Source organism: Dasypus novemcinctus, chromosome 24 (assembly GCF_030445035.2).
Source record: "Dasypus novemcinctus isolate mDasNov1 chromosome 24, mDasNov1.1.hap2, whole genome shotgun sequence".
NCBI classification, from domain to species: Eukaryota; Metazoa; Chordata; class Mammalia; order Cingulata; family Dasypodidae; genus Dasypus; species Dasypus novemcinctus.
The window spans coordinates 47,845,443-47,858,571 of NC_080696.1; the positions used below are offsets into that span (position 1 = coordinate 47,845,443).

General features: G+C 49.7%; 1 protein-coding gene across 1 annotated transcript; it reads left to right on the forward strand.

The window, feature by feature from the left end:
- Positions 1-84: 84 nt before the first annotated feature.
- R3HDML (R3H domain containing like) lies at positions 85-12,009 on the forward strand. The gene is made up of 6 exons (XM_004468931.5): positions 85-158; positions 804-1,116; positions 5,009-5,127; positions 7,423-7,555; positions 8,653-8,768; positions 11,642-12,009. Exons 2-6 carry the CDS (start codon positions 856-858, stop codon positions 11,772-11,774), a joined length of 762 nt encoding a protein of 253 aa, XP_004468988.2. The 5' UTR covers positions 85-158; positions 804-855; the 3' UTR covers positions 11,775-12,009.
- Positions 12,010-13,129: the final 1,120 nt, after the last annotated feature.

The window sequence follows — 13,129 nt, forward strand, 5'->3', positions numbered from 1 at the left end:
TGGCTGGAAGGGGAGGGGGCTGTGGGATCGGGGACGTCAGATGCCATCAGCTCCCAGGGGATGGTTAAAAGTTGAGCGCTACCAGGCGGGCAGGGTGTCTGCAGAGGTCCCCTGCTCCTCGGCTGCCTCCTGCCGCCCACCTGGGCTGCCCGACTTGGGTACGCACCCCTGGGGAGCCCGCCGTCCGGCCTCCCCCCACCTCCCTCGGTCTCTCTTCTCTTCCCCTAACTCGATTTCTCTCTCCTTCCTCTCTGTTATTTTTTTGTCTTTGTCCTCTCTCTCTACCTCTCTTTCTGTCTCTTTCCTTCCTCTGATATTTTCTCTCTCCCATTCCTTTTCTCTGCACCTTTTTTTCTGGCTCCGTCGTCTTTCTCTCTCTTATTTTCCTTTCTCTTGCTCTCTATCTCAATCCCGAAGTTGCTACAGTTTAGGGACCAGGGGACCCTGCGGTCTGTCTTGGGGAAGGTTGGGCCCCGTCCCTCCGAGGACATCAACTGAGCCCACGCCCAGCAGGACCGCTGAAGAGGGCGCCCATGCGAGAGAGGACGGGTGTCCATCTCTTGGGCAGCTGGGTGGGGACCGTGGCTTTGACGTGGTGGCTGCCGCCTCACCCCAGGACCCGGTCTGGATTAGCCACTGTCTGGGCATTTCTTCCCTTTGCCCATTCACTCTTAAGTCCTCCGGGGCTATTGGGCACCTGGACCCGAGGTCTTTGCCAAACCCCCAGGGAGTGGCATCCTCGGGTTTGGCAGTGCTGGAGGAGAGCACTCAGGGTTTTGCGCCCTCACGCCCGCCCCTTCCAGGCAGCCGGCTCTGACTGCACAAGGCAGACGCGTGCCCCGCCGTGAGCCAGCTATGCCCCTGCTGCCCTGCACCTTGGGCCTGGCGGGCCTGCTCCTCTGGGCCGGCCAGACAGTGAATGCTTTGGTGATGCCCAATGCCACCCTGGCACTGGCCCGGCCCAAGGTCCCAGCTGTGGGGCGCCTTACCAGCCTGGGGGTGCCCAGGTACCGCCGGAAGCGCCACATCTCTGCCCAGGACATGAGTGCCATATTGGATTATCACAACCACATCAGGGCCAGCGTGTACCCACCTGCCGCCAACATGGAGTACATGGTGAGTCCTGTGCCACTCCCTCCCCAGGGCCCCTCCTTCAAGCCCCAGACCACTCACCTTGGCCTGGAACGAGGGCTTGGAACGCGGGGGCCAGGTGGCCCCCTGAGTCAGGTGCAAGGGGGCCTGGATGCGTGGAGAGGGGCAGGAATCGGGCTGCCCATCTTACAGATGAGGAAACATACGCCAGTGAGTCAGGGGCAGAGGACCAGCATCTACATGGCACCTACTGTGTGCCAGGCACTCCACATATGTCACTTCAGGTGCTCCTCTTCCTTCAAGGTGGCTGTTGTCCTCTCCATTTTCCAAAACAAGAAATGGAGACTCAGGGTTAATCTCCCCAAGGACACCCAGCTGGGATTCCAAGCCAGGTCTGTCTGAGTCTAAAGCCTGAGGTCTTAACCAACACAATTCCTGCCCAACAATCTGGGCTCCCCACTGGGGGCCTGTAGGGGGTGGGTGTCTGGAGCTTTCCATGCTATTGTCTGTGCCCCCAGGGGTTTGTCTAACACACAAGACCATCCTCTTAGGGAGCCTCTGGAGTGGCAGAGACAGGTACCTGGGCAATCAGGCTGCGGAGAACCAGCAGTCGATCACCTGGGGAGCCTGGATGTCTTCCCTCAAAGAAGGGTTCTCTCCCCAGGCCCCAGAAGCCAGACTCTGCGGTGGAGTCTGCTTGATCACAGCCCCGCCCCTAGGACTATCGTCCCAAACCAGCCTGGAGAGAGAGATAGGCTTCCAGCGCTCCCAGCTTTCTTTAGGGAGAGATTGCCAGTCCACCCTCTCTAAGACAAATATGTGCTACTGAACGGTCCCCAAATTCTTGTGCTGCTGCAGATTGTCCTTTCACTGATGCATTAGCCCCTGCTCAAAGCCAGGCCCCCGGCTAAACCTTGTGGATACTGCCCAGAACAGGGTGGACATGTTAGCTGGGGAGATAGAAAACAAACACCCATAAACTCCCCAAGGCCAGTGGTAATAAAGTGGTTGGGGGGGTGGGGATCTGAGATGGGATAGCCGGTAGTTAACAGGAGGCGAGTCATTCACTCATTCATTAACTGACTCCTTCATTTATTAACACAGGGGCCGGCACATTTACCGAGCACCAGTTGCATACATGGCACTCCCCCTGTAGGTCTTTAACCAAAGCATGTAGTGTGGAGCCAGAAAAGTCATCCTGGGAGGAGCTTGGGAGGGCGGGGGTGTGGGTTGCATGTTTAGCAGGCCCCTTCCCTCAGTCCATGCCTTCGTAGCAGGAGGGAAACATTCCTCAACTTTTCCCTGGCCAGATGTCTAGACTCCTCTTTGGGCACCCCCATTTCTTCTCCACTGGCTGGCCTCTGCCCCGCGCATGTCTGATTAAATCTCCCTTCTCCCAGCCTCGGGAAAGGCTGAGTCCTCTTTGCACATGCTCCCACCACTCTGCTCTCCCCACTGCCGCGGGCCCCTGCTGGGATGTAATGATTAATTATTTGTGTAACATCTTATTGCCTTGCACCATACCATGTCCCAAACACCTAGAAATTGTGCAGCATTTGATGAATGAATGAATAAACAAACGAATTCTCAGAGACTCCCAGGAAGTTAGAACTGGAAGGGAACTTGCTTTATAAAAAAAAAAAAAATTTTTTTAAATGCCTCTCTTTCAGCTTATAAAACCTTGGGGGCATTCATACATTGGAGAAATATATAGCTATTAAGAAGGATAAGGGAGAGCAGATGTGGCTTAAGTGGTTGAGCACTTGGGAGGTCCCAGGTTCGGTTCCTGATGCCTCCTAAACAACAACAAAAACAAACAGAAAAACAACTCAGGCGAGCCGATGAGGCTCAGTGGTTGAGTGCCAGCTTGCCATATATGAGGTCCAGGGCTCAATCCCTCTGGTACCTCAAAAAAAAAAAAAAAAAGGATAATGAAGGTATTCTCTGTGTACTGATGTGGAATATTCACCATGATAAACTGTCTTGTCACATGAAAAGAACGAGGTGCAGAATGGAATGTCTGGCCTGTTGCCATTTGTCAGAAAGTATGTATGTGTGGGGGGAAAAGTATATATGTATCTCCTAGTGTTGTAGAAGTTGAGAGAGGTTCAATTATTTGAGTATAGAAAGGCCAGGACTCAGGAATGATTTTGAATAGGAAAAATGATTTATTGACAGCCCACTGGACTCAGGAGCTTTCTGTTTCAAACCCGTTTCAAACCCGAGCCCTGAACAAGAATTTTGAGTTCCTTTTATACAGAGAGGAAGGGTTAAATTGTTCTTTGTTTCAGTGCTTAATAGGCTTGAATTTGCATATATCATCCACATCCTAGGTAAGCTTTTAGCATAGACCTTATACATTCTAGATAAGCTTTTAGCACATTTGGTTTGCATTTTCCCTGAATATTTAAAGTTTATAGAGTTTGCATTGCTGAACTGTTTCCTGGGACTGGAGTCATTGCCACAGTCACTAAGGGCAGGACTGCAGCCTCTTACCATCCCACACCCACAAGTCAGGACAGACAGCTTAGGTTATCTATGAAGAGACAAAGAGCCTCCCACCCACAGCCCACATCACTAGTAAGGTGTAGACTATGTCTGGAAGAAAATGTTAGAAAATCATAGTGATGATTGTCTTGGGGTTGAGGGGGGAAGGGCAACAGGGTGGCTGGGGGAGCAGATGTGGGAGAGAATGAGAGCTTTACTTTCTAGTTTTTCTCTTGTACATTTTATATATTAAATTTCAGTGTGTTTTCACTATTTCACTAAAAAAAAAGGCTTTTTATTGAAAAGATATAAATGATAAAATGAATACCTTTAAAAATCAATTTTTAAAAGTGAATACCTTTAAAAAAGACAATAAATGAAATAAAACCCATGAACTTGCTGTGTGACCTTGAAGTCTTGGGCCTTCTCTGAGCCTCATTTTCTACTCTGTCAAGAGGGTTTGGGGGGAAGCGGACTTGGCCCAGTGGTTAGGGCATCCGTCTACCACATGGGAGGTCCACAGTCAAACCCCGGGCCTCCTTGACTCATATGGAGCTGGCCCATGTGCAGTGCTAATGTTTGCAAGGAGTGCCGTGCCACGCAGGGGTGCCCCCTGCGTAGGGGAGCCCCACGCACAAGGAGTGCACCCCCTAAGGAGAGATGCCCAGTATGAAAGAAAGTGCAGCATGCCCAGGAATGGTGCCACACACACGGAGAGCTGACACAACAAGATGACGCAACAAAAAGAAACACAGATTCCCATGTGGCTGACAACAACAGAAGCGGACAAAGAAGAACACGCAGCAAATAAACACAGAAAACAGACAACTGGGGTGGGGGGGGGGTAGGGGGGGAAGGGGAAAGAAATAAAAAAACAAATCTTAAAAAAAAAAAGAGGGTTTGGGGAAGCAGATGAGGCTCAACAGATAGAGTGTCTGCCTACCATATAGGAGGTCCAAGGGTTCCACACCCAAGGCCTCCTGGCTCTTGTGGTGAGCTGGCCCACGTGCAGTGCTGCTGCATGCAAGGAGTCTGGCCCACACAGGGATGCCCCCAGGTCAGTGTGCCCCATGTGCAAGGAGTGGCCCCTGCTCAAGGAGAGCTGCCCCATGTGAACCCGCAGCCCGCCCAGGAGTGGTGCCATACACATGGAGAGCTGATGCAGCAGGATGATGTTACAAAGAGATGCAGATACCTAGTGCCACGTGATAAGAATACAAACGGACACAGAAGAACACACAGCAAATGGACACAGAGAGCAGACAAAGGGGGTGGGGGAAGGGAAATAAATATATCTAAAAAAAAAAAATAGGGTTTGTTATGGGGTCCCAGTGGTATTGGGCAAATGTGTGTCCTGGGGCATGTGAGAAGCTGCTGTGGCAGCCACAGTGGTTCGCCCCAGAGAATTGAATGGCCTTTCTTTCCCCAGGTCTGGGATGAGTGGCTGGCCATGTCTGCTGAGGCCTGGGCCACCCAGTGCATCTGGGCCCACGGACCCCCACAGCTGATGAGATACATGGGCCAGAACCTCTCCATCCATTCTGGCCGGTGAGTGACCCTCTGCCCCTCCTTCCCTCAGCCATTCAACAAACATGTGTACCAGGCATTGCACTTGGCACTGGGATACAGAGGTGAACAAGACAGATAAGGAACCTGCCTGCGTGGAGCATACATTCTAGTTAGGGGAGACAAGTGCTCAGCAGGCAAGCAAGTAAGTATACTCAGATGGCTCCAGAGAGTGAGGAGCTATTGATTGGAAGACACATAAGCAAGGTATGGACTTGGAGGGTCCTGGGGATCAGAGTTGGGGGGTGGGCGCTGTTCAATGGGTGCATCAGGCCCAAGGGGGCCCTGCCAAAGTCTGGGAATGGTAAGACCCTTCCTCCCAACATGACCTTCTTGCTACCATTCTAAGTCGAGATGAAATCTGGGGACTTGAGCTCCAACCTTGTGGCCTTGGGAAGTTATTTCCTCTTTCTGAACTGTGGTGTCCTCATGTACTAAATGAAGGGGTTGGGAAGCGGACTTGGCCCAGTGGTTAGGGCGTCCGCCTACCACATGGGAGGTCCGCGGTTCAAACCCTGGGCCTCCTTGACCCGTGTGGAGCTGGCCCATGCGCAGTGCTGATGCACGCAAGGAGTGCTGTGCTTCGCAGGAGTGTCCCCCGTGTAGGGGAGCCCCACGCACAAGGAGTGCGCTCCGTAAGGAGAGCCACCCAGCGTGAAAAAAGTGCAGCCTGCCCAGGAGTGGCGCTGCACACATGGAGAGCTGACACAACAAGATGACGTAGCAAAAAGAAACACAGATTCCTGGTGCCACTGCTAAGGATAAAAACGGTTACAGAAGAACACACAGAGAGCAGACAACTTGGTGGGGGGGTGGGTTTAAATAAATAAATAAATCTTTAAAAAAAAATAAAATAAATGAAGGGGCTGGCCAGGCTTGGTTCTTTCCAGACTTGTGGATTTCATAGGCCAAGAGAATTTTTAAAAGACACTTACTGGACTGCCACAAGATTGCTGTGTATTTATTTTGCAAAATTAGGATATTAGAGAAACAACAACTCTTCCCTTTCCACCATCCTGCCATAGACCCACAAAAGTGAAAAGGACACAGTCTCAGAATCAACGCCTTTAAATTGAACTCGGTGGAGACTCTGGGCCCTGTCTGCTTTTTTCATGTTTTTGGCTGGCCGGGGCCAGTGCTGGCCTTTGGGAGCTGTGAATGGTCCCTGAGGGTCCTCCAAGCAGACAGGGACGAGTGAGTCTTTCCTGGCTCTCTTTCCCACCCACCCCCATCCGCACCCTGCCAATTAACTCTTCTTGCCAGACTTCATCCTTATCCCATGGCCTTCACTGGAAAGGTTCGCAGTGAAATGAAAACCGTGTCAAGGGTGAAGAGGTGCTGTTGTAAATTCTTTTTTTTTTTAAAGATTTATTTTTTATTATTTCTCACCTCCCCCCCCCATTGTCTGGTCCTTGTGTCCATTCACTGTGTGCTCTTCTGTGTCCACTTGCATTCTTGTCAGTAGCACTGGGAATCTGTGTCTCTTTTTTGTTGTGTCATCTTGCTGCATCAACTCTCTGTGTGCGCAATGCCACTCCTGGGGAGGCTGTGCTTTTTTCACGCCGGGCAGCTCTCCTTGCAGGGGCACACTCCTTGCGCATGGGGCTCCCCTATGCGGGGGACACCCCTGTGTGGCAGGGCACTCCTTGCGCGCATCAGCACTGCATACAAGCCAGCTCACCACATGGGTCAGGAGGCCCCGGGGTGTGAACCATGGCCCTCCCATATGGTAGGTGGATGCTCTATCAGTTGAGCCAAATCTGCTTCGAGTATAAATTCTGAGTGTAAATTCCTGCAGATTTGTTTTTCCTTAGTTGTCCTTTTCTCTTATGTGTGTCTCTCTGTTCCCTGACATGTGAATAACACAAAGTCCTTGAGTCCCACCAGATGGCCTTTCAGCCGCAAAGAAGTTTCTCAGGTCGAGACAACACACGTGCCTGCCTTCTCCCCATCTCACATCTCAGAGGCTTAGAAGATGTCCAGAGATCTTTCCCCCAATCTGAAGTGCCTGCCTTGTGCCTGGCCCTTTGCATGACAATGGCAACTATGTTTTATTGACCACTTACTATGTGCCAGGTCCTGGCAAGCATTTTACATGGATGATCTCAAATGTTCTTCTGAACATACTTATGAGGCAGGTCCGACTGTCATTATTCTCATTCTATCAAGAAACTGAGAGAAGGAGGCAAAGTGACTCACCCAAGGCTACCAGGCAAGTTGGTAGCAGAGCATCTTTTCCATCCTTCCACCCAGCTTCTATCTTCTCTGCCTCCCCAGGTACCGCTCAGTGGTGGAACTCGTGAAGCCTTGGTCGGAGGAGAAGCAGTATTACTCGTTTCCGGCCCCGAGGGACTGTAACCCCCACTGCCCCCGGCACTGCAGTGGCCCTGTCTGCTCCCACTATACCCAGGTACTCATTTACCAGGGCTAAGGGCTGACAGGAGAGCAAACCCTGTGCCTTAGAAGAAAAAGAAGGTGGTGGAACAGAAATCAGACTCCCTTTTACATTCCTGGAAGGTTGTGTGTAGTTTGAGCTGAGGTGAACTGGATCCTGTTTTGAGCATCTGGACCATATTTTCTGACCCCAAAATGGAGATGTGTGGGCTGACAAGTGCAAGAGTGCTTTTTAATTCCATAGGTTCGGACATTTTCTAGGATTTTCTGTTTTCAAACTCTTCCGCTATCTAAAAAAGCCAAAATAAGATTACAACTGTTGTAGTATAATTTTGAGTGCTGATATCGACTATGTGTATGACTATTATATACCCAAAAATAAAATGCAATATAATGTTCTAAGTAACAGGACAGAAGCTTCCAAATGTATGACAAATAGCTTCTTTCAGTCCTGTCAGTGATTCTGAGATGTCAAAAATCTAAATTTGGGGTCCTCTGTGAAGTGTTAAGTCTGAACCAACTGTCCTTCCTGAATTACATGAGCCATTACTACCTCGTTTTACAACTGAACAAACTGAGGCACAGAGAGGTTAAGGAACTTGGTCAAAGTCATACATCCAGTGATATTTTGTTTTGACTCCAAAGTTTCTATTTTAACTTCCAACACAATGATTTTCAAACTGCGTGTTGAGATCCATTAGTGTCATGAAATCAATTTTCTGCTTAGTCACTAGGAAAGGAAGAAAGGGAGAGAAGAAGGGAGAGAGGGAAAGAGAGAGAAGAAAGAAAATGAATAGAAGTATTTAGGTTAGAGTACATCACAAATGATAAAATTAAATTTTGTTTCATTAAAGTTTTTTTCCAATTTTGTGTGATATATGCACACACAGTGTGTAACAATATAAAATGTCTTCCCGATTGTTGTTTGCAATAAAAAAAAGTTAGAGAGCCGTTCTATTACAATATAAATGCCTCCACCCTCTTACCTTGGGGCAGGAAAACGGCCTCTCCCAGTAAGACCACACCCAGTGAACCCAGGAACCCCCAGCCCCAAAGCCCCGGAGCCCCACTGAGTCCTTCGCATGCCTTCCCCACTTCTTTGCCCTTCCTCAGATGGTGTGGGCATCTTCCAATCGGCTGGGCTGTGCCATCCACACCTGTGGCAGCATCAGCGTCTGGGGCAGCACCTGGCATGGGGCAGTGTACCTGGTCTGCAACTACGCCATCAAGTAAGTGCCACCAAAGGCAGCCCTCCTGGCAGGGGCTTGGGTCCTGAGGTGGATTCAAAGCAAAGAAAGGCACACTTACCCATCGTAAGTAATTGCTTTCCATAGAATTCCCCACTGTGTTTCAGAGACACCCCTCCTTCCTCCGTTCTAAGCAGACTCTCAATACCGCACCACCTGTTAGTTTTAGGGAGTCAGTAACCCAAATTCTTTATCCAAGTTTCAGGGAGACGGAGGACTGTGGCAGATGGAAGGGCAGTCTCCCTGACGACATCAAGAGTGGGGAGTGTGGTGGCAGTCGGCCAGCCACGTGTGTGTGCACATATTGCACTACTGAATTAGACCTACTTCTTAAAAGAGTAGTGCCAAGTTCCTTCAAGCTAACTGCAAGAAATAGAGCAACTGAGAACGCTTGCCCCCTGCAGGCAGGCAGATCCCCAAGAGGAGAAAGGAAGGAGGGGGCAGACCCGGTTCAGCTCCTTCTATCCGACTCTCCAACCAGGAAACTGCGAGGTGGGAGAGAGGCCGCAAGTGCATCACATATACAAATCCCTTGGAAACATGACAAAAGGGGAATAGAAGTTCCTATCCGATGTACTGTGTGCAAACTTGCAAGTGTTACTGACTATAAATTCTAGGTAAATGTGATATTCAGAATTTCAAAATTATATAATAACCACCCTTTACTCTCACATAGCCCTTGATCACATCTAAAGTACTTTCATTTTATTACTTCACTGCAGAAATGACAGACAGAAGGAAGGAACGAGGAAAGGTAGGGACGCTGGGAAAATATCGTCCCTTTTTACAGATTAAGAAATTGAAGTTCAGAAGTTAGGTAATTTACTAAACGTTACACAGCCAATAAGTATCAGAGCTGTTTCAAACCCAAGTCTTTTGACTCTAAGCCCCATGCTTGTCTACTATACTATCCTGATATTCTCGAAGTCATTGGTTCACAGTAGCCTGAACGCACTAGGGTATTTGTTATTAGTTAGATGGTGGCATCTATTGACCAAGTGTCCTATTGCAGCCCAGCTTTCTCAACACAGAAGAATACAAACCAAATTGCACACAACCAACTTAAAGGACTGTTCAAATTTGTTTATTGATATTTTAAATTTTTGAAGCATTGAGTACTAAAAATATCATTGTTAAGATCTTAAGACTCTGGAGTCAAGACTGCCTGAGTTCTAATCTGGGATTTAAATTAACTTCTCTATGCCTATTTTGTTTCTTCATCAACAAAATGGGAATAAAATAGTACCTGCTCATGGGGTTGTTGAGAGAGTCAAGTGAGATAAGCCAGGTGGTGCCTCAGGCTCACAGTAAGCACAGAATCCACCTTGGTTCTTACTGTTGTGACCTGACCTGAGTTTGAATCTCTACCACGTGCATGCCAAGAAGCCTGGAGAAGTCATGTGATCTCTACAAGCCTCAGTTCACTAAACAGTTCATTATTCCTGGCTCACACAGTAGATTAAAATATTATAATTTGGCTGTGTGATGCCTTGCTAAATAAATGCACATGCTAAATAAATGTTGGCTGTGATTATAACTAGGTTATAAACTCTTTAAGCGTGGGAAATAGGTCTTATTCATCTCAGTATCCTTTTTTTAAGCAGTATCCCCTCAAGTGACTAAATTAAACAAAAAAGAGCTACTTTGATTCCATCACCCAAATGCCTCCATTTGAGAAGACTCAAGCTTCTGGGAAGACCCTTTGAAAACTGTTAACCCATAGCATCTGGCACAGGTCCTGACGCCCAATAGACACTGCGGAAGGTTTGCTGAATGAATGAATGAATGAATGAATGAATGAATGAATGAATGAATCAATCCATTATGAAACCAGAAGGGCTTACATTTACAAGTACTTTGACTGACTTTGCTCAGTCATTCAACAAACCTTTCGGAGGAGAAAAAAAAAATTCTTTCACTTCCCACAAGGAGTATCCATTTAAGGTGTGAAAAAATAAAGCATTGGGATTTGCAAAGGTATCTGGCACTGCTAGCCAGTGGTGAGATTACTAGTCAGTCATGAGAAAGACCTGAGAGGATGGCTTAAAATTTCAGACGGGAACGAGGGGCTGGGATGGAGAAGCTAGCTGTGGGACGTGAGCTGTGTAAGCTGCCTCCACACACTGCTAGGCTCCTCTGGAATGCCTGATTCTCTAAGCCAGGGGCCAGCAGACTACAGCCTCAGGCCCAATCGGGGCCCCTGCCTGTTTTTGTGAATAAAATTTTGCACTACAGCAGCAGAATTGAATAGTTACAACAGACTCTGGGCTGCAAAGCCTGAAATATTTACTCGCTGGCCCTTTACAGAGAAAATTGGCTGCCCTCTGCATGGGCAATGGGGAGTCACTAAACATCCTTGAGCAGGAGAGGTATGTGGTGAAGTCTTTGGGGGGAACTAATTCAGCCACAGGTAGGATGGATGTGGGATAAGGCCCTTCAAGGAGTGGACAGCTGCGGCCAGGACCCCCTGAGATTCGATTCTGCTCGCCACCTAATGATTCTAGCTCTCACCTGCACAGCCCTCTTGTAAGTTAAAGGGTTTTGTCATAAGTCATTTCACATAATTTTCACAGACACCGTTTCCTTTATTTATTTTATTCAGAGGATAAAAGCAAGTCTCAAAGAAATGTGGTGGGGGAAGGGGGGGGGGGCCGCGAGGAAAAGAAATGCCCTGGGAGGGAGGGGTCTGCTCTTGGTTCGCCAGAGGAAGATATCGCAGTTCAGTTCGCAGAAGTGACTTGTCCAAGGACACGGCGCCAGTCGCTGGCAGAAGCTGAGGACACCAGCCTGAGTGGAGGTGGCTCGCCTCTCTTCTGTCCCCTCATCCTGGCTTCCTGGGACCTTTTCTCTTCCAGGGGCAACTGGATCGGGGAGGCGCCGTACAGGATGGGGCGACCGTGTTCTGCCTGCCCCCCCAGTTACCAAGGCAGCTGCAACAACAACCTGTGCTTCTCTGGGCTCCAAGCCAACAGGCTCCGGGGGATCTGATTTTTCCCGGGGCTCTGGCGGGCCTCCACCTGGCCCTGACCCTCCCCTCCGCAAAGGCAGGGTCAGGGATTGTTTTTTAAGAAGGATATGAGTTTTCATAACCAAGGAAATTTTACTGGAATAGTTTCTATTTGCTTTTAAGCATTGTATGAACAATATATGTTAATTTTCCCATTCAAGAATTGAACAGTCTCGCTTTGGAATAACTTTTTGCTCAATGAAAACAAAATGATGTGCGTGACACTCGCCCCGCCCATCTGAATTGTCCCTCCTAGATTCCATTTCCTAAATGTCCAGCATGTGCCGGAAGAAAACGACCTCCCTGGCCTTTCCCCAGCGCCGTCTCTTCTTCCTCTGCTTCCGGAAAGCAACCTGCATCTTCAGTTGTCCTCATTCCCAGAATGCTGGGGCTGGGTGGCATAGGGTGGGGCCCCTCAGTGTCGTGATGCTCAGGCTTAAACCCCCAAACCCTGTGCCCACCCAATAGAAGGCATTTATGGAACAGTCTTTAGCCTGAAAGCCACTTTCGTTAATCCAGTACCAGCCCCCGCTTTGGGGCCGCCTTTCAGGAGCTGGGGCTCCCTCCTTGAGTTGGGCACATTTCAGCTGCAGACCTTTTCAAAATCTTGAAATGAATTTGGGGACCCTCTCTGCCCCTTACATGTTACTGGAACCACCACAGACTCCAGGCTCCCCCTTTTATGGATGGACACTCCAAGGCGCAGCGAAGGGGTGAGACTCGCTCTGGGAGGGAGCCCCTGGGAGCTCAGGCCGACGTTCCCCCCCAGCCCTCAGGACTGAGGCTGTCTCCGCCTGTCCCTGGCTCCCGGGGCCTCTTCTCCTCGCCTCCCTCTTCACCCGCTGCTCTGCTCTACCTCCTGCTCTCTGTCTCCGTCACTGGTTCTTTGGCTCCCTCAGTTTCTGCTATAAAATCTCTTTCTCCTTCCTCTAGGCCATTTCCCCTTTCCCCACCCCGCCTCACCCCACCCTGAGATCGTAGCACACAGAGTCCTTTTGTCTCCTGAGATAGTAAAACCTCCTCCCTCAGACCTTGCCCTCCAGCCGGGCCCCCTCCCTGCCTGGCCCGACCGAGCGGTCCTTCAAAGACCTGGGATGGGACCCCAACAGCCTTCGCCCAGAGGCCCCGAGGCTGTCCTGCCGGGGGCGACTTCGCGCGTCTCTCGGCTGTTCCCAGCCAGGCTGTGGCCCCAGTGTCACCCCCCCTGCAGGAAAGGCCTGTGAGATCAGATGCCGTGGCTCTTCCTGGTCTCTCCCCTCCCAGCCCCCAGGAGAGCCAAAAAGGAGGAGAGGGAAAGGAGTCGGGGAGACGGGGTGTGCGTGAGTCTGTCATGATT